Raw genomic sequence first — 21070 nt, 5'->3', positions numbered from 1 at the left:
ATTCATAGATACATGGTTCAAAAGGAAAACATTAAGTTAACAAATGTAAAACTGCACTGTTTGAATTGTAAATTATTTGTAGACTAAACAGGTGTAGCATTTGGCCCACCTAGTGCCTTAACGTTTGGATATTGATTTTACTGCCATATCTGTTTTTCTTTTTTTCCTCCATAACAAGACAAATCTCAACTCTTCCATCATTTAGTTTTTTACGAAATTGCCACACGTGTGGTTTTATTGGAACATATTTTCTCTGGTTTGAATATATAAAATATATATATTAGATTTCCTCTTTACGGACACTTTGCAATAGAGTTGGCGTGTCAAAACAGAGTCCCTAGAATCAGTTCATATCATAAGACAAATTTCGGGATGGTGTACCTAAAGCGAGCCCACATGTGTCATTGATTGTCCTTGTTAACAATTACATGTTGTTTCTCTAACACGGTAATGTCCCGTTAATGCAAACCCCCTACAGTGTATATAATGAGAGACATGAGGATTATGGAATACCTCCGCAATCTTTTTATTTGTAACTTTGTGTTCAGTTAAAAAAAAAAGCACTGGAACTATGATCTATTCTTGTCTTGGATAATTTGCATGGTTAATTGCATTGAAGTCCGCACTGATGGATATGTCAATAAACATATCTTTATCATTCATTATAGTAGTTTTCACTACATATACCCACACACTGCACAGACATGTTATGAATCGATGTGTGCCCTCCATTAAGATTCATCCATCCATGGAGCATCAATAACAGGGATAAACAAACTCAGGTGAGTTTTTATATAATGCAGGGGATCACCTGCTAGGAATATTTAGGACTGAGCAAACCTCACTTACAATAGCCCTCCCATAAAGACTGTTATTAATATGCCTGACTGATCTGGGTGTGTGTAGTCTGGGAGCATTGCAAGCGGCAGGATTGCTAGTAGATTACAGCACGCATCGATAAATTCCCAGCGTGTTGTTGCAGCGTCATTCTGTTTGAATGAAGTTCAGACTGAGATCTAGCCAACTCTTCATTCGTGCCCCGGTGGATCGAAACAGGAAAAAACAAAGGGTTGAGGAAGTAAAAGGTTGCCTAATATGCCGGTGTATACAGGTAGGATAATGGATGAATACAACATATTCGTTGCCACTGGAAAATACTGGATAAACATGCACTCTTACACGTGTTTTAGTGCAGTAAATACATTTAGCATGCTAACTTTGCTAGTGTTAGCATGATATGCAGTTAGCATGCTAACGCTAGCAGGCAGTCTTTCAATCTTGTTAGGCCACTACTGGAGTTTTTATTATTATTCATAAAGTATTTAAAGACAGGGGGACATACAAAGGTGTAACGCTGCTAACGCCCTTTGTATGTGGAGTTTACATTATGAGTTTGGTTTAGCCGGAACTGCTAACTGACATCTGACAAACCAAAAAGCAGCTACTGTTGCTAAGTGCCAGCTAATGCTAGCTATGTTAACCAGGTAACAGTAAAGTAAGGTAGTTTAACAAGTTATTTAAATACATTGTATCTCGGCACAACCTTAAGATATTTATCTCGTATGTTTACGCAATGTAGTGCCGCCTTTTGATTTAACATCACGGATTTTACAATGTACAAAATCACGTCTAGCCTCGCTAACCAAGCTAGCCGAATCATGATTGTACACTTTAGAAACCCTTCACTGCAGTTGCAGCTTATTGGAGACAAACAAAGCCCACGGAACAGAATAGAGTTTACAATGTTAACATGATATCAATCTTATTTGGATTTCTAAAATGGCTGATCAACAGTTTTAATTAAGTGGACTGTCAGCCAAGTGGCGTTATATGTTTGCTTTCACTTTGTGCTTTTAGCTCAGTTGGACTGCAGCTATCTGGTTCCATGTAGCAGTTTAACCGTTACTGTTGCTAACTAGATGCTGTGTCATACATGGCAGCAGATTGACAAAGTCATGGTATTAACCTAACACTTACACTGACAGTCTAACGTATGCTTGTATACTATCCCTTGTCTTTTGTTTAGTAAATGTGAAATGGGGCAAAGAGAAGTTTGATGCAGTAGAGCTGAACACAGAGGAACCTCCCATGGTCTTCAAGGCTCAGCTCTTTGCCCTGTCAGGAGTTCAGCCCGACAGACAGAAGGTCATGGTGAAGGGAGGCACTCTGAAGGTACTGACAACGACAAAAACAACAACAACAACAACAACAGTCCTCTGGTTCTGTGTTGCATGTGAAGAAAATGTGTGCTGAAAGATTAGGGAATATTCCACTTTTTTCTTGTTTAGAAATTCCATAAAAAACATTCAACAATTGGTCCTACTTACAAGTATATCCTTTTTTAAGCCAGTGTATTCTAGACATCACATTGTTTTTCAAAACTATTAAAAAGCACAGACGATCCCTACCATTGTAAATGTTTACATGAACATCAAATGTGTGTTTATTATAGGGTGAAAATAGTAACTTTACTGCCGTTTGAATTGTGTTTGTTGAACACTATAATGCTCAGCTGTTAAACAAACGAGAACCACAACACACTGAGCATTAAATGAAACCTTGTGCGAAGAAGGCTGTGTGCCATGGACAGGGTAGCCAAGTTGGAAAGTATTAAGATATACTGATACGTTATTGTTTTAATTATTTTCATTCATTGTTTTTCACACCACGGCAATGTAAAAGATGTATTCTTTTAACTGTTATTAATAAGCTAACCAATGCTTCGTTTTATTCTAGGATGATGAATGGGGAAACATTAAACTTAAAAATGTGAGTATTTGGATCTGTTTCATTGCACATTACAAGCAATTCTAAGTTCACAGACCTATACTACTAAATGCATTTTGAACAAATAGGTCATTTATTTCTGTGTGTTTCTACTTTTTGTAGGGAATGACCCTCCTGATGATGGGCTCAGCAGAAGCCCTCCCTGAGGAGCCCGCCGTCCGGCCCATGTTTGTAGAAGACATGACTGAGGAGCAGCTGGCCTCAGCGGTGAGTAAGCCTCAAAATTACCAGCCTAAAACAAATATGGTGATTGGTGTTTTGCGCACCGACCCTGCCAGTTAAACATGCTTACCCCATGTGATGTTTACCAAGTAGACGATGTTATATATTAAATACACACTAATATGCACATATTGGGAAATCAGATTCACATCTTTGTTAAGAAATGGTCAGTTCCTCACAGCAAAGACCTGTTTGTTCACAGAAAACATTTTCTGTGACGATGCCAGCTTTGGTTTAAAACCAAACCGAAGACAGATCCCTTTTGTTTTATTTATGTATATGTTTTGTAAATTGTATTTTACATTCATAACAATGTAGAGGAACTCATCCGTCTTTGTTATTTTCAGTTGGAGTTGCCCTGTGGGCTGACGAACCTGGGCAACACCTGCTACATGAATGCCACAGTGCAGTGCCTGCGCTCTGTGCCAGAGCTCAAAACTGCACTTAGGAGGTGGGTCGAGCCTCATTTCAGAATGAATGCTTCAAAGCGGGCGTTTCCTATCCATCGTGGTTGTTTTGTGGCTCCTGCTGAAACCTTCTCTCTCCCTGTAGGTATGCAGGTGCTCTGCGATCTTCAGGAGCAAGTGCCCCATCCCAATACATCACGGCAGGTATGAGGCATAGTGCATTTTTAACCCTGTGAAATCATGGCAACTAATGGTTTCAACGCTAATATCTTTTATCGTTTCATCCTCAGCCCTTCGTGACTTGTATGAGACCATGGAGAAGACCTCCTCCAGCCTGCCACCCATCATTTTGCTGCAGTTCCTTCACATGGCCTTTCCACAGTTCGCTGAGAAGGGGGACCAGGGACAGTACCTCCAGCAGGTGAGAAACTTCACCACACTAACTAACATTCATTCAGCCATGCATCAAATCCTGTACCTGCATTTTTCTTTGAATCAACTTTATTTTGTTCTCTCAGGATGCCAACGAGTGCTGGCTGCAGATGATGAGAGTGCTTCAGCAGAAGTTGGAGCCACTAGAGCCCGAGACTCCCATGGAGGTAAAGTATTTCTCTTTTTTTCTTTACCCTGTGCGCTGAAGGCGTTGTTTGAATAACATGTTCCACTTTTGTCTTTTAAACATTTAGACCGAGTCTGAGAGCGCAGCTGCCTCTGCCTCCACGAAGAAGAACCTCATTGACCAGTACTTCGGTGTAGAATTCGAAACCTCGTATCCTTGCAGCTGCCTCCGTTCATCACTTTTTTTTATGTTAGTCCTTGTTCAGTATAGTTTGACTGGAAGGTTTGGTCGTTAACAGTGATGTGCAATGTCATAGTTAAAGTTAGACCCGAGAAATGTCTCCCTGCTGTCACACTACTCCTCTTGGCTTTTTCTTAACCCCCGTGTTCAGTATGAAATGCACAGAGGCTGAGGACGAGGAGCCAATCAAAGGCAAGGAAAACCAGCTCCAGCTCAGCTGCTTCATCAACCAAGAAGTCAAATACCTTGCAACAGGACTAAGACTGGTACGTTCCGGAACAGGAAGCTTTACGCTTTTTAAAATGCATCGAAACGGGAGCACAACGTTTTGTTCAAGAGTCTAGAGAGTCATGCGACCATGGCAACCTTACATTTAACTGTTCAGTCAAATAACTAAATAAAATACATAAGACAACTGGAGGGTGATTATTTTAGTTTCTAGAGGATTTAATTCTATTTTCTACTTTTTCTCTTTTCAGAGACTGCAGGAAGAAATCACAAAAATGTCTCCATCCTTGGAAAGAAATGCCATGTATATAAAATCTGTAAGTGTTTCTTTTTCCTTTACGCTTTCTTGGCCATTAACAGAAGTGGTAATGTCTACTCTTTATCTACAAACTCGATGTTAGTGTATGTTTACATTCTGAAATGTTTCCTACCTCTCCGCCTAGTCGAAACTCAGCCGTCTCCCTGCCTACTTGACTGTTCAAATGGTGCGGTTTTTCTACAAAGAGAAGGAGTCCGTCAATGCTAAAGTGCTTAAGGTCTGTACTGAGCCGTCACTATTGGTATTACTTACTTATCTGAAACGGGGACTGTTAACTAGAATTGAATGCAAAGTCTAAAGAAAGCAAAATGTTGTCTTATTGAAGGATGTCAAGTTCCCGCTCATGTTGGATGTCTACGAGCTGTGCACCGCGGAGGTCCAGGAGAAAATGCTCCCCATCAGGTCAAAGTTCAAGATGGTCGAGGACAAGAAGCTAGAGAATGCGCAGAAACAGGTAGAGCACATCTATAGCAACTTCTCTTGGTTAATTCTCTCTACCTTTCATGCTCAGCTTGGTAGCATGAAAGCTCCCACATGATCATATCTTGTAATGCCAGTTCTGGAGATTTACACACCATTTTCTTTTGTACATTAGGTGGTGAAGAAACCGGATGGAGTTGCAGAAAAAATGAAATATGAGCCCTTCTCCTTCCCTGATGGTATGTCTTTACACTAAGGGTGAAATACCCAAAGGAATCTTACCATGATGTTATGTAGACAATATCAGCATAAAGGGGAAAGGTGTGTGTCATCAAGGACTAGGGTAGCATATATTAGCATTTATATTTAGCGCTTTGAGCACCATGAAAAGCACTATATAAATAACATGTATTATTCATATTATATTCCAGGTTCTGGCACGGATGCTAAAGAATAAGAATCCCTTAATCAATATGGGTTTCTCTATCAAATGTAAACCGCTAAATAGGCACTTTTTTAACACCATAAGGGGAAATTGCTTTTAGCCGTCTGAAAAATCCGGTATTGCTGCCAAGAATCAGCGAAAAAAATATGTTGTCAAAAAGGCAGACAGTGATTCTTAATTTACTGAAAACTTTGAATTTACCAAAATGAAATGTCACGTCTCTAAAAGTGTTGAAATCCCTGCTACATTTTGTTGCATCAAACTCTGTTATCCATCTGTGATGTCACCTGAGGGTAGCTTATTTAAGGTCTGTTTGTGTCAATGGTTATCCACGGTTGGATGAGTTGTGACACGCTGCTGTTTCTCCCGCAGACCTGGGCTCCAACAACAGCGGCTACTACGACCTGCAGGCTGTGCTCACACACCAGGGCCGCTCCAGCTCCTCAGGCCACTACCTGGGCTGGGTCAAGAGGAAAGAAGGTGAGCGGGGCTGTTTCACACTGCACCACATTTAGTATATATATGTGACATATATATATATATATATATATAGTCATACAAGCCTAGAGGAAGCTAGACAGATGTTGAGGAACTTAAAGGTCAGCTATTATGCAAAATCTTTGTTCATGTCTTTTCTACATCAACATGTGTCCCCTCTGTGTCAAGAGATTCTGAAATTTTCAGGAAAAAAGATTCTCTCTCTTTTTGTCCTGATCCATTTCTATAAAAACCTGAATGAAAATGAGCTGGATCAGATTTTGGCCACTTGATGATGTCATAACGATGTTTGGCTGTGTAACCATTAGCCAATCACCACCAAGGTCCCCCCCCCCTCCTTATCACCTGAATCTCCTCCTAGAGCACCTTGTGTTCTTTTTAACCAAATATCTCGCAGAGGGGCGTGGCTCCTTATTTTCATCTAAAGTAAAAGTATCAGCACTTTGGAAACAGAGGGGATTATGGGATGCTGCAATGCACGATCTGTTTGGTATATATCTGAGACCTATAATATGTTGATGAGAAACAGTGTAATAGGGGACCTTTTAAATGTTTCCTGTGCTCTCTGCCTCAGATGAGTGGGTGAAGTTTGACGACGACAAGGTGAGCCTGGTCACCCCCGAGGACATCCTGCGGCTGTCCGGCGGGGGGGACTGGCATATAGCGTACGTTCTTCTGTACGGCCCCCGCAGGCTGGAAATCCTCCAAGAGGATCAGTAGCTGTGGAAGACATCCTCCAAGACAAAGACAACGAGTACAAAATGCCATTTCCAAGCACTGTCTGCATAGATGTGCAATAAAACTGGTGTCTTTAAAGATTTGATGACCTTAATTTTTTTTGTTTGTTTTTGTAACCAACACAGATGCTTGTAAAAAAACAAATTCTGTCAAAAGGTGTTAAATATTCAACTATAGTGGGCTTTAAAAATTGAGATTTGACGAGAGGCAATCTCTGGACTGGATCTTTGAAAGAGGACTTTCAGTCTAGCGCTGCAGTTTCATTAAATGTTTTATACACATTGTATATTTTTTAAAGCCTTTGCTAAGGTGCTCATATCATAAAAGCAAAATATTTCTCTTTAGTCATTTAATCAACGTGTACGAAATGCCTAGCCAAGCCGCTTGTCTGACATTCTGGCTTGTATCGTCTCAGATGTATTATGGAGGTTTTGACCTGCTGGGAAACTTGGGTTCAATCTCAGGTCTTTTCTTAAGTGCTTGGCTCACATCATCTCCTGGAATTGTTCTCAAATGTATTGACAGATGAGCTTCTTTCTGCCAAATCTTCACTAATGCTTTTTTGGGGGGGAAGTGTGTGGGGAACCGGTTTAGAACAGGTTGTCCTTGTGTTGAACTGTGTGTTTAAATAAAGACTTGAGATTCAACCGTGATGGTTTACTCCACCAGCCTTGAACATTGTTCGACACTGATTTCAGACTTCTTAAGAGGAGGCTACGCTTCGCTGCTCTTCTCAACAGCCCGCCACATGTTTAAGCCCTAACCATAAACACTCTGTAAGTTATTGACCGATTGCTTTTCATAGGTGGTGAAAATAAACTGTTATACCAAAATGTGAGGGTCTTTTATGTGAGAATAATGAATGATCATACAATGATTTATTAAAAAAAGAAAATTTATTGGATTCACAGTTAAAAAAACAGTACGCTTTAAACTATACTACATACAAAAATGTAAGTCTCCCACTGTTTTTGTTGTAAAAAAGATGCGGTGATCTCATGGAGGTACTGATTATTTAATTAGCGTAGAAGCTTAAGCCTCATTGAGGCAGTCAGCGATCTGGGAGAACCCTGCAGAGTTCAGAGCTGCCACCAGGCTCTCCACTGTAGCTTGGGCTCCCTCTCGGTCCTGCCAGGCCACCAGCAGCAGCTTGGCCTGCATGTCAACATCTTCACTATCGGTCTCGATCTCTCGCATCTCCGCCGCCTTCATCTCCAGATGAGACGCCAGAGCCTTCCACTCTGCGCCCAGTTTGGCTGCTAAGTCATCCATCTGCTGGTTGGTCACCATCTTGCTCTGTATGCTCGGACCTGGAACAAAGACACAATAGGGACGATAAAAATAGACTGAGTGGAAATGAGCTTCTAAGTGACAGGAGGCGATTTAATCATCACAATAGGACCTCAGTCAGAGAGGTCAAGATGGGGAATGTTGGATATGCATGCGTGTGAATATATCAATCTTAACCTTGTTGTAGAAACTTATAGATATGAATATAAACATGTATCATTGTGGGTGGGACCCTGAAAAAGACTTGAATAGTTTTCCAACTCACTGTCATTGCTGTCTTTGAGGAGGTTGTCTCCGTTATCATCATCATCCTCTTCTCCTGTCTTGATCTCTTCAGAGGGAATATCCTTCTGCACGCATCCAATCAAAAAACAGAATCAGTCTTTGCCAACAGTTTGAGAGCAGCATAAGGTCTTCTTTCTGAAGTCAAACTGAAGTCCTCACCGGCAGTTCTTTGGCCAGCTTGCTGACCATGCTGTCGAGGTAGTCTGCCAGGCTCTTGAACTTCTGATTGGTCGGTTGAAAGAAGTGAGGACTTCTCCTGGACAGCAGCCTCAGAGCGCGCCAGCCGTAGTTTGGGTTCCTCACGACCCTGTAATTATTGACAGCGACGAGCAGAAGAGTCACACAAACGCACACAGAGAGTGAACTGGGAATCGAGCCAGCAATGATCTTTCAATGAGGGGGGGCTCGTTCAAAATGTCTGATAAAACGCTCAACAGCGCAAACTTACTTGTACTCATCCTCCACCATGTTAGTAGGGTCGGCCTGTTCGATAGCCTCCGTAAAGAATTCGTCCAATGATGGCATGAACTCCCTGAATGAAAGAAATCAGATTAAAAAAACAAACTATTTTCAATATTTACAGAAAGGGAAATGTTTTGTTTTCTCGATGTACCTGCTGTCTGACTTGCAGGCATCCATGTTGTCGTGGTGCAGGTTCCACAGCCGAGTCAACTCATCACTAAGGAAACACAGAGGAGTGTGAGTTATGTATACTGACCTACTGCATATTATTACAGTGTTTCAAACTGAGGCAGACTACTACACCACTCCTGGATTAGATCACGTACTTTCCCATAAATATCTTGGCGTCCGGCCCTTTCCCGAGGAAGTCTTCTGGGGCTTGTCTTTTCCTCGTGGGTCTTTTGGGTTTGTCATCGACTGTCCTGTTGAAGAGAAGTGGAACCAACTGTCACTGTGCCAGCCTACACCAAGCTCACACAACACTACATGTTGTCGTAATAATGGATGAATGAAGGCATTTCAATAATGATCTTCTCTACCTTTCTTTCACAAAGCTCGGGCAGCCCTCATTTTTCCAGCCGTTCCAGTTCTCCTCTGTGTTGAGGATATGCTGTCAAGAAGAACGTTTTCTCGCGTCACTCGTGAACTCTTACAACAAACCTCATTTAATATTGAATTATAGTTTTCCAAAAGCATGGCTTACCTCCACCATGGTGGCAAACTTGTCTCCATCAGGAGGGATCTCTTTCAGCAGCTGCGAGACAACACTCACAGATCACTATACTTGTCTCTTGACGCCATGAAACTATATCTCAGAAGCTTATTAAATGGAAACAGTGTCATCAGTTTTGCTAGATATCGCTGGATAGAATAATGTTTGTCAGCGTGATTTAGGACTGACCTGATAAACCAGCTTAGTCGTCTCCTCGATCCACGCGCTCTGGTCATCGTGCAGAACACAGCTGGAGCTGTTTAGGATAAAGATAGAACACGTTATGAATCCTATGATGACTTTTGTGGAATCTTTTGTTTTTAAGGTCCGAGCAGAGACATGCTTTACCTCTTGAACTTGACCTGACCCTTCAGGTACTGGAAGAGGATGAGGTACTGCAGCAAGATGTGCCGCCGGAAGTTACTGTCGCTGAGCTGCAAGTCCATCAGCTGGAGAGGAAGAGCGAAACAGAAAAGTGAGGTCGTGTCCAACACAGATCGCATTACCACAAATTAACATATTCAAGTCGAAGGCAACCAGTGATACTAAATAACCTTTCTGTTTGATATGGTATGGACACATTGTGAAGTCACCTTCCTACAGAACTAAGTAGTACCAACATAATACACTAATTAACCCTACTGTGTGAGCCCGTTGTTTACGAAGTGGAAACAACGATCAAAATGTGAATTCATTAAGAATGTGAAGAAGATGGTGAAAAGTCTGAATCTGCAATCCCAGGTTGTTATGGCAACATCTTGACAGCCTAATGCCGTGTGATGAGACCAGACCAAGTGGGTAGTGGTCGTGATGGAACTGGAAATAGAATCCCCGGCTGTGAATCTGTCCAAATAAACCCTTGTATCAAATGTTCACTGCCTTTAGAAAGAAATGCCTAACTTTGGGATTCCTTTTGTTTGTTTAGTATGAACTTGATCACGGTTAAGGGATCATAACAATGACTTCTGGGCCTAAAAGCTTGTTTTCTCACCTTCTCATTGGTTAGAAACTTGGCGAAGTAGACGTCTTCTCCAGATGCCCTCAGCTCTTCCAGCTTTCTCTTAGAGGCCTGCATGTCATCCAACTTAAAGCTCTTGAACACGGCCAATGTCTCTTCGGAGAACTGTGCGGGACAAAAAGACATTTACATCGGAAGTTGCTTCTAAGCTTTAAAAACGGAGAGCAAGGAAGGCAAGTTATTGAATTACCTTAAGGAATGTCATCCAGGAGAATTTATCGTAACACTGCACAGGGTTTCTGAAGTAGTCCTGCAGAGTCCAGAACTTTCTGTACAAGTTGTAGTCAATAGGAATGGAGCTGAAAGGAACAATAGGGTTACGGTCACTTTTTCTAAACCTAGAAACAGACACATGTCATTTAAATACATATTGTGTTATTGCGTATTAAAGAGCTTACCATGGTGCAGGAGCATCATCCTCTCCCATTTCTCCTTCCTCCACCTCCATGCCATCTTCCTTTTCTTCTGTGTGCTATAACCATGGAAACAACTAAATCAGTTTAAACACAATTTCCACATAAAATAGAACATTTGAACAGTCATTATGAGGCTTTAACACTTTACCTTCAGGCCGAGAGTGCTTTCTTGTTCGTTTTTGTTGAACACTGTTATATTTTCCAGATTAAACTGGCTCTGCAGATTGAGACCTGGAAAAGACAAATAGAAAAGCATTATATAAAGACATCATAAACGATGCTATAAGTAACATCTATGAGTAGTTCAGTTGTTTGGTTCATTCAAAGATCATCATCTACACAAACGCTGTTTACCTGATTTCTCCGACAGAGGGAAGAGACGTGCCAGGAAAAGCTGGATTCGCCCACAGAAGACGGTATTCTGGGATTTGGACAGCCTTCTTAAAAGATCTACAGAGATTAAGAGGTGTGTTATAAAACGCGATCACATTGAAACATCTTCAACAAGAAGGAACAACTATCCTCACCGTTACACATCCGCAGCAAGTAGTTCTTCCCAGCAGTGTAGAAGGAGTTCTAGTAGAATGATAAAATAGGAGAGTACATTAAATGATCTACGCTGAATAACTGCTGCATTACGTTTAATGGAGGCTTTTATTTTTACCGATTTCCAGGTGGAAACATTCTTCTCAACAAAAGAAAAGATTCTGTCACATTGGTCGAGAGGAAGACAGTCCAGCACGTCTCCCAGCAGAAGGAAAGGAGTTGTAGCAGAACAGATGCCTACATGAAGAGAGGAGGGAAAGCATGATTAAACATCTTAAGCTTTGTGCAAAGTTTCAAAGCTTGCATCAAAGACTGAAGGAACATTGTGTTACAGTTTGTGTGTAGTCAAAACACAGCAGCAACCATATTAGGACAGGAATAGCAGCAGTCAAATCTAAACATGTTATAACACCGGAGCAGCAGGGCCAGGTAAGGGACATTTATACAGTGTTTTGGGACTTGAATCACTAAAGTCACTAACATACAATAGAGCCCGGTAAAGTAATGCCATAAAAAAACAATATTCAATCCTTTAAAATGTATATATTGTAATGTCTACATTTTCTTTCATCTCTCTGTTGATTATGAAGGTACATAGTATTGTGTGTCTGTTTGAAAGAAAGCTGCTGAAAGTTGAGTTAAAACAGGCGGTTAATACTTCTTTCTGAGTGTTTTGTAACAACATGCCGTGTGGGCAATTTTAATAGTTAGAAACAAAACAAGTATTCTGTAATTCACAAGCCAAAAATACACAGTCACAAACCTTCTGTAACTGCATCAATACTCAGGTAGATCAGAGACAGGTATTCATCACAGTTGGCCTTCTGCTCAACCTGAAGACAACAACAACAACAACAACAAGAACAATGTCTAGTTTATACACATCCTGTATCGTATATTAGGATCTATTTGAATGTAATAGATCCTATTTTACTTACAATCTGATCACCAAGAACCCCCCTCAGCGCCTGGTCAAATGTGGTCTTCTTTTCTGCCTCACTATGAAACACAAGGAACATTTAACAGTTATATTAAAAGGACATTTCATTGATGTAGTCATAACATCTACAGAGATAAACGTTACTTACTGTCCAGGAAACTGGTTGAAAGCATTTACCAAAGGTTTGCTAGTTTTACCAATTAGTGCATTTCTGGCAGACGCCTGTTGGTGAAGAGAACATGTATGTTAGATATCGTTTTGTTAGCTTAGCTTAGCATTTGCTCCATGCTATGATAACATTAGTTAGCTAACAGAACAAGCAGTGACACGCCTGTTACGTAGCTATGGTGTAAATTACGGCATATAGCATAACATAAAACTCCATTCAAGGAAGAAAAGTGATTATTCTCACCGTAAATTTGTCTTTAGCGTCCACAAAATTAAATAAGGAAGGCGACATCTTTACACCGTTGCAACCGGAAGTGCCACTGAACATCCGGTTTCTTCTTCTTCTTCTCTTGGTTTTTGGCAGATTGCAAACAACTTTAAGGTGCATACCACCACCTACTGTACAAGGGTGTGTATCACCATATCATCCTATCACCACTTGTGGAATTATATCACTGTGTTTACGTCGTTTTAAATTCTTCCAATCAATCCATAAATCAATAAATCCCGTTTCACTGAAATACTTAAGAATGGCCTTCCTGGTAGCTCTTACCCCCTCACCTTCTGTTCCCCATATCCCCATCAGGCTCCACTCCCTTCCTGCCTCTCTGACCCTGTCTCTTCGTTTTCCCCTCTCTGTTTTGTACATGTTGCAGAGTAATAGGATGTGTTCCACATTTTCTTTCACTCCACACCCCCTGCTTTCTTCAACTTCACTTTTTCCCATCATAAACAATGTGCCGTTTAATCCTGTATGATCCAATCTGAGTCTAGTGATGAGGATTTCCTCCCGTCTGTTCCTTTCTGTATAGACCTTTGTTATGACTGATTTCTGTAACTTGTGTTTTGTCGTCGATCACGTTTGTCTTTATTTTAACAAAGACATAAAAACGTAACTATGTGTTTTCTTATAATCTACTATGATAAATTACACTATGATAAATACATCCAATAAAAAACATTAATTTTTATGAGCAAGTAAACTGAATGTTGTCATTTCAAATGTTTTTTGTTTAATATAACAGCTCAGTTGTTTTTAGATTAAACACTGCTAATATTGAGTCTGAATAGCATTAATGTTCTCAGATCATCTAGATCATATTGAGCACACTTGAAGGAATATCATGATATAAAAATATAAAAATATATAAAATAGAGGATTAATTAGTCTGCATGCAGACTTTAATACATTTTAGACCAGAGGGTGTCAGTGTTGCACACTATTTGTGTCCGTTATGTTGAAGCGTTCAGACCATGCACTGTGTGTGCGTGCGTGTGTGTGCGTGTGTGTGTGTGTGTGTGTGTGTGTGTGTGTGTGTGTGAGTGAGTGAGTGTGAGTGGACGCTTTGTGCCTATGTCAGGAAAATCTGAAATCCACCCTTTCCTGATGATAATCCCTGTACAATTTTACGTAACATCGGCGTGCAGACTGACATAAATGCATGTCTATTTAATGTTGCTCACTCATTAGAATTATTGTAAAAAAAACCTTCACTTATTAATTGTTGGTCCCATGATGTTATGTTTTATTTCTCCTTGGTGGTTAGGGACATTGCTTGCCTGTAGCCTTTGTGAGCAGGCTTCACAGCTAACATACTCATGTTTTTTGCTTCTGTGTTTGTGTGTGCACACTTCTGTGATATGGTTGTACAATTTAAATCAGTTTAATAAACTACAGAGCTGCAGGGCCTGCTTTTTTGAAGATTTACAGTAGGCTACAGTTCAACAATGTCACAAAGCACATAGGACCAGCAGAGCATTACACTGAGATGGCAATCATTAAATGGCCAATCCATCCTTCCTGGTATATCATTCACATACAGAATCGTTTAAAAAAAAAACAATTTGCTAGGTCAAGTTGGACATGTGTGGGGTTTTTTCCAGAATCAAAGTCAGACTTTACTTTCATATTACATGAGCACAAGGAATGTGTCTGTTATATTTACAATTACTATTGAGTTAAGCAAATTGTTGTTGCTATGCTTTAAATCACATTTTAACCCTTAGATGCATAAGTGGTTCTTTTTGGGCCCGGTGAGGTGGTTTTCTTGAAGCGTCTTTGTAATTACATTTTTTTATCATTTCATATTCCAGCTATTCCTCAAAAAACATGTTTTGGATATCATGCCATTCAAATTTTTAATTTAAATGTTATGCATTTGGAGAAATTGTAGTTTTTGTATTACTACCCCAAGCTTCCATGAGTGAGTCTTTTTGGACCCGGTGAGGTGGTTTTCTTGAAGTATCTTTGTAATTACATTTTTTTATCATTTCATATTCCAGCTATTCCTCAAAAAACATGCTTTGGATATCATGCCATTCACATTTTAAATTTACATTTTAAGAAATTGTATTTTTGTATTACTACCCCAATAATATGTTCAGAACGTTTTTTTTCAAAATGTAAAAAAAATGTCTAAAATTATAAATTGTGAAAAATTAAGTATAAAATATTTCTAATGTGAACCAAAATATAATACTAAATATTATACAAGTGATTTCTCTTAACCAAAATGATAAAAATGGCATAAAAACACATATTATTCTAATACGGGTTCTTTTAGACCCACTTATGGAAGAGTGTAGGGTCCAGTCACTTGTGCATCTAAATTAATGAATTATAGAGCAATAACAGGTTTCATTATTTTTTTGTATTGTTGGTGGTGAGGTTAGCCTTTGGTTTTCATGAATCCCAGACTATGCTTTTAACTTTGACAGAACCAATGGGAACACTGTGTTTTGATCTGTGTTTGTTTACCAAGCAGTTTCGGGTCAGGGCCTCTGTAGTAGATTGTAGAAGTGGGACCATTCACCTTCTGCACCATCTGACAAGCGTTTATCCCTGCCGTCACAAACACTGTTAACTGCACCTAAAAGTCTTGAGCCAAAGTTTTTAGAAAAATACCAAGGTTGTGAAAACGTACTGTATGTCAGTGGAGTCATCTAGAAAGAGCTGAGGGAATCATATCATCATGTCTGTATGAGCGCAGTAGTCATGAGTAGACGAAGTGAGAACTGTTTTTTCCTGCGGTTTTGATTGGCACCTTGTTTTTTAAACGCGGAGTTCTGCACGTAGTTCCAAAGATATATAACTGTGCCCCAACCCCCCACAGGCCCTTTTTCTGACACATAGTTTATTTAACTTCTGCCAAAAAGTGATGAAAAGCAGAGAGGGCGTGAGCGTGGCAAGTAGCTTACAGATAAGGGCCCAGCATCAGAAACTATGTTGAGACAGGGGGGTAGGGTTACAAATGTTAAGAGAAGATACTCCGTGTTCTGCTAAGCAAGTCAATGTATGGAGGTGTCACTCCATTGTTCTTTTTTTTTTTTTACAATATGTTCCATAAAAAAAAACAAGCAAACAATATCTTAGTCTGTCTCCTAAGGTTTTTGGTGCCCATGTTCCTTCTGCAGACTTAAGTCCTGTAGAGCAGGACATACATAGTTTTGTTTTTAAAAAGGCTTGGTTTCTAAAACAACTGTTCACTGGAGCGTTCAGCAAATATTACTCAAACTGAAGTAAATTGTATTTGTGCAGGAATAATTGCATTCTCGGTTAATACACATTTGAATAGCTAGTTATTTCTGTACTGCACTAGGACAGTGTTTGTGCAATTTGACTGGAAATAAGCTACAATGACATGTTCATTGTAATAAAGGAACATGACAGTGTGGCTCATTGAGGTGTTTTCCATTGTTTAAAGTATGTTGCACAGAGGAATTTATTTCATGCTTTGGCTGTAGGTTCAATTCATTGATGGGTTGCATCTTTTTTTGTATCAAAGAAGCCTTTGAGAATGTACAGGAAATGTGTTAGACAGGCAATTTTTTTGTGTTGAGTATAATTACATCACTCTGAAAGCAGGTTAAGCCTTCATTCCCAATTGTTTATTGTGTCTAGATAACTATAATGAGAGCACCAGTGAACACTCTTTCATGCCAAATCATGGAATAATCAAGCACAACATGAGAGCCAAAATAATTTGATGAAGGATGGTCTCAGACAAAATGACTGAAGGGCAACAAAAAGAACATTGTCCATGTTGTTGAGGACAAACTTCAAAACAAGAGGCTAAACACAATGCCCTGACCTCTGAGGTTGAGCAAACAAAGAGTGGAGATTTTAGATTGGCCACTGTCACATGACCAGCCGCTGAAATCCCACCATAAAAATCCATGTGAAGAAGAGTTGAGTCGTATAAGAGAGATAAACCCAAGCGCGGTTATCATTCATTGATGCATTTAATAGCATTATGCACGTTAGTAGGTTTATGAGGAGGCAAACTGACACAGTTATAATTATATTCACTGGTGCAGAGAAATATTCCTCTTTGAAAGGAGGAAAGCCATGAAGAATTATATATTTAGTGAGAGTATCTTTATTCGGATTGTTGCACTGCATACTTTTGTTCCTTGTTACAGAAGGAAGTCATAGATAAGAGCTGCTGCTATGCCTCCGAACATTGGCCCCAGCAAGTCCACCTGGAATGAAAGCAGAGATCTGCTACATTTGTCTTTGACAAAGTGAAATGAGATTTTAGAGAAAAAAAAGCTTCAAATAGTTTAGTGATATTAGCCATGGGTCATCCATTTCACTTCTTATCAGAGCTGTTTCAAAGGAGCAGGCAGGATTCATACCACATCTACTGAAACTCATCTGCAAATTGTATTCACAGAACGGAATCATTCTTAGCGGTAATATGTAGTATGCTTATACATGTAAACAATATTGAAATCAGGACAGCAGAAAGCCTACACATCTTGCGGCGCAGACTGAAAACTCATCTCTTTCAACTCCACTTCGAGCAATAAAATTACTAACAAATTATTACCAACAGAGCACTTATATACTAATAAAGGACTGGCTTATCTAAAGCCAGTTGAGTAGCACTTGAAATGTTTTGGCTCTATGAAACCTGATGTACTTATATGATTCTGTTTTCTTCAAGTTTGTATCTTCTTGGTCGAATGCACTTATTGTAAGTCACTTTGGATAAAAGCATCAGCTAAATGCAATGTAATGCAGCCCATTCCTGCAATCAAAATGTAACATGCAGTACAATCAAATACAGGTTTTTTACATGCATGATTTTTGTTTTAATTAACCAAAACTATTTAGATTTTTTCCCCCATTGGTGTTATATACACTAACTCCAAGTATTTGTTTTGGTTTTAAAGTTGTTCATGCCCTTATCATGACATCTGTTCTCCTTTGTAAAGCACCTTTCCTGTGTTTAAGATATGCTGTAATGATTTTCAAAACCCTTTTCAAGTCCACTTTAAATGAATATGTTAGTTTTGGCACCAGCAATGTAGGCGGTGACCCCCTTTGTACCGCTGTAGGACTGACGTTGCCAGGAAAATACCCCTCCAAAAAGACACACACACACACACACACACACACACACACACACACACACACACACACACGACACACCCACACACACACACACACACACACACAACACACACCACACACAACCCAACACAACACACTCACACACACACACACCACACACACATCACAACAACAATGACACTTGAGTAGCTATTGCTGCAACTGGATTTGCTGCCTCGGCTTCCTGAAACTGGCTGGCACACACCACTGCTAAATTATGCAACATGGCATGGAGGAGCACATCTCGAAGGCTCGACAATTCCTGCCAACCACAAGAAAGTGTAACGGGCAAAGAAACAGTGATCTTCATGGTCTGATCTCACCAACACTGACGGGCAAGGATATGCACTTCACAACACTGCTTCACAAATGTATCAAGCAGTCTTAGCACAAACATCTTCAGCATATTGAATACTTAGTGGTTTGAGTTAGTGGTTTAACTTGCCCACCCTTTAAATAAAACCAGGTTTTGTTACCACATACGTGTATCTAACTTTTAATTTCAAGACATTCAAAAAGGTCACTACTGCCTTTCATGTACAAAAGTATTTTCTATTTCAATGCCAAAATGCTCCCTTGATCATTTATGTGATATCCTCATGAAAGGGTTCACCGACGTACATTTATGTTTTGGCACAGCAGAAGAGGACTTGTGTTTTCTCTTCTGTAGGACTCTCTTTCTAGGTGCTCAGTAGAAAATCAGCCCTTCAGAAGAAGAAACACCAGTCATGGTTCTGCTGCACTGAAACACAAAATAAATGGCGAGAACCGCTCTGTTCACACTTTCATCACTGTAATCATCATATTTACATCAACATAGCACTTTTGGCCCAATTGTCATCAAAAGACTCCTGTACATGAATTGGCAGTGACCCAGGTTGATTGTGCTGCATCAAAATGTTAGCATGACACGTCTGTGGTAGACAAAACCACATGGTTTATTGAGGGTGGGCAAGTTCACACCGACACTTCATACACTCATATATTTCTATAATGTGTATGTCTTTGTTGTGCTGTATGAATGGCTGGACACATTTCATTTGAAGCACCAGTGTTGTGAGGCATATCGTGCTCAGGTCAGTGTTGGCCTTTGAGATCAGCATGAATCTTTTGATTTTCGTTTGCCTTAACTCCATTTGTAGGCCAGAATTGTCGAGCTTCGAAAATAGAGTACCTCCACCTGCCATTTTGCTTAAGGTTAGCAGTGTTTGGCTATCACCCCAGCATGTTCAGCAATGCCGCGGCAAAGTCCTGCTCGCAATAGTGAAATCCAAGTGTCATGTCTTGTGTCGGTGTGTGCTGTCATCGTCGTGAGTGTGACCGTCTGGTGTGTGTGTGCTGTGAGTGTCACACGCTGTGTGTGTTTGTGTATTTCTATTGTGGAGCTGTGTGAGTGTGAGTGTCTGTGTCTGTTTCCGTGTACGTGTGTGTGTGTATATGTTTGTGTGTGTGTACCTTTTTGGCTCGTACTTCCTGCGGCACCTTCAGTCCTACAGTGGTCAAACGGTCACCGACTACATTGCTGTGCAACTGAGTATACAAGAGTGGACCTGAAAAGGCGTTATTGACAATGATTACAGCAATATTCTTAGAACACACGAAACAGTATGGCTTACAAGGAGACAGATGTCTGGCTGAAGGACTTGAACAACTTTAGCACCCAATCATACGTGGAGCTCCTGTTAGTTACCACCTAATGGAGACTGTTACTAGAATGCAAATAGGTTTTGGTTTAAACCAAGTCATCTTTGAGTGTCTAGACCCTGTATTGACTGTATGCATGTTACATATTGCACTGCAGGCACTGGTGCATACATCTGCATTATGTGAGGCTGACACGGTTGGTTATCGACAGCGAGCTGCTTACAAGGTCAGTGCTCCGAATTCGGTGCTAAAAGATACAAACTTGACGAAAACGGAATCATATAAAACATTATATTTTCAGTTTGGCTTCGACTCGTTTGATAACAAGAACAGTTCAATTTGGCAATGGATGAGTGTATAGTTTGGTGATGTCTTGGAGAGAAATAAATCCTTCAAAGAGGTGGACGTTACTTTTTATTCTAATCACATTTGGTTTAATTCAAGGTTGTTATTTTCTAATCTTTTGGTAAAGATCTACACAGGGTGGAGGGGCTGCGGGACATGGGATCATGCACCTTTCAGATTCATTGCCCTATTGTATTATAAACTGTAATCTGGAGCAGGTCAAAGAAACACGTTTATTGGAGATTAAATAATTTACTGAATATTATGAGGAGCCAAAATGAAGAGACAGGATATCACTGAGTACTTGGAACAAAAGGATAATGGCTGAAGTTCCCCTCCAGACTGTGGCATGCAAATGTAAAGCTGTGCTTCGAGGGAGATAATTGGATACAGAGCTCGCTTTAAAGGCAAGCAAAAGAGTTAGATAAGTTACAAGTGAGAATTAACAATTGGTAAAATCATATTTTTATCTATATTTTTTCTAACCTGTGTATCCTTGTGACTAATTTGTTATTTTGTTGTTTGTGTTCCATTCTAAAGCGTCCTTGGGTCTCTTGAAAGGCACTAAAAAATAACAAATGATTATTATTATTTATTATAAAGACTCAAATGATCAGATAATAAGGGACTGCACACAAAGAAAGATAATGAAATAATGAGGATGTACATTAAGATGTACAAAAAAAAAGTAATTGTTCCAAAACGAATACTATGAAGGACGAGAAAAGCCAGTCAATATAGCCTTTACAGGGACTGTCTCAGAAAATTTGAATTATTGTATAAAGTCTTTATTTTTCTGTTAATGCAATTAAAAAAAACAAAATGCATACATTCTGGATTCATTACATCAACTGAAATATTGCAAGCTTTTTTATTTTAATGCATTGTTCTTTATCAGGATTGTTGAGACTCAGAACTTGGCGCCATGGCACAGAAACACAGATTATGATTGAAGGATTATACCGTTCATTGATGTCCTATAG

At 39.8% G+C, this 21070-nt stretch overlaps 3 protein-coding genes across 3 annotated transcripts in view; 1 reads left to right on the top strand and 2 right to left on the bottom strand.

The window, feature by feature from the left end:
* Window positions 1-999: 999 nt before the first annotated feature.
* Window positions 1000-7140, top strand: usp14 (ubiquitin specific peptidase 14 (tRNA-guanine transglycosylase)). The gene is made up of 16 exons (XM_010767639.1): window positions 1000-1111; window positions 2027-2172; window positions 2737-2769; window positions 2890-2994; window positions 3357-3460; window positions 3562-3620; window positions 3707-3837; window positions 3935-4015; window positions 4103-4185; window positions 4367-4481; window positions 4695-4760; window positions 4887-4979; window positions 5088-5216; window positions 5358-5421; window positions 6000-6107; window positions 6700-7140. The coding sequence occupies exons 1-16, from the start codon at window positions 1096-1098 to the stop codon at window positions 6843-6845; spliced, it is 1479 nt and encodes a 492-aa protein (XP_010765941.1). The 5' UTR covers window positions 1000-1095; the 3' UTR covers window positions 6846-7140.
* Window positions 7141-7736: 596 nt separating this feature from the next.
* Window positions 7737-13054, bottom strand: thoc1 (THO complex 1). The gene is made up of 21 exons (XM_010767641.1): window positions 12945-13054; window positions 12681-12754; window positions 12531-12591; window positions 12356-12425; window positions 11711-11829; window positions 11574-11622; window positions 11401-11496; window positions 11195-11277; window positions 11029-11102; window positions 10821-10929; window positions 10604-10735; window positions 9961-10061; window positions 9802-9868; window positions 9604-9654; window positions 9440-9510; window positions 9227-9322; window positions 9052-9117; window positions 8887-8970; window positions 8598-8745; window positions 8419-8503; window positions 7737-8173 (listed from the first exon to the last, which is right to left on the bottom strand). Exons 1-21 carry the CDS (start codon window positions 13026-13028, stop codon window positions 7896-7898), a joined length of 1998 nt encoding a protein of 665 aa, XP_010765943.1. The 5' UTR covers window positions 13029-13054; the 3' UTR covers window positions 7737-7895.
* Window positions 13055-20692: 7638 nt separating this feature from the next.
* The window catches only part of LOC104942428 (aldehyde dehydrogenase, dimeric NADP-preferring-like), a 2740-nt gene continuing 2362 nt past the window's right edge, over window positions 20693-21070 (bottom strand). Inside the window, exon 5 of the mRNA XM_010767647.1 lies at window positions 20693-20715. Within this exon, the coding sequence (XP_010765949.1) occupies window positions 20693-20715 (23 nt within the window). The remainder of the gene's footprint in view (window positions 20716-21070) is intronic.

This window comes from Notothenia coriiceps, unplaced genomic scaffold (assembly GCF_000735185.1).
Source record: "Notothenia coriiceps isolate Sejong01 unplaced genomic scaffold, NC01 NC01_scaffold00004495, whole genome shotgun sequence".
In the NCBI taxonomy this organism is placed as follows: domain Eukaryota; kingdom Metazoa; phylum Chordata; class Actinopteri; order Perciformes; family Nototheniidae; genus Notothenia; species Notothenia coriiceps.
Note: the sequence above shows the minus strand (reverse complement) of the source record. Positions and strands in the feature narration are given on the sequence as shown.

What these genes read in the sequence shown, in the direction of transcription:
- usp14 (XM_010767639.1), top strand. An exon ending in GAAACATTAAACTTAAAAAT is followed by an intron (nt 2,770 to 2,889) that starts GTGAGTATTTGG and finishes TACTTTTTGTAG; the next exon opens with GGAATGACCCTCCTGATGAT. An exon ending in TCAATGCTAAAGTGCTTAAG is followed by an intron (nt 4,980 to 5,087) that starts GTCTGTACTGAG and finishes GTCTTATTGAAG; the next exon opens with GATGTCAAGTTCCCGCTCAT.
- thoc1 (XM_010767641.1), bottom strand. Translation starts at nt 13,028, where the DNA reads ATGTTCAGTGGCACTTCCGGTTGCAACGGTGTAAAGATGTCGCCTTCC. An exon ending in TATTGATGCAGTTACAGAAG is followed by an intron (nt 11,830 to 12,355) that starts GTTTGTGACTGT and finishes CTCTTCATGTAG; the next exon opens with GCATCTGTTCTGCTACAACT. An exon ending in GCCTGCAAGTCAGACAGCAG is followed by an intron (nt 8,971 to 9,051) that starts GTACATCGAGAA and finishes TCTTTCATTCAG; the next exon opens with GGAGTTCATGCCATCATTGG.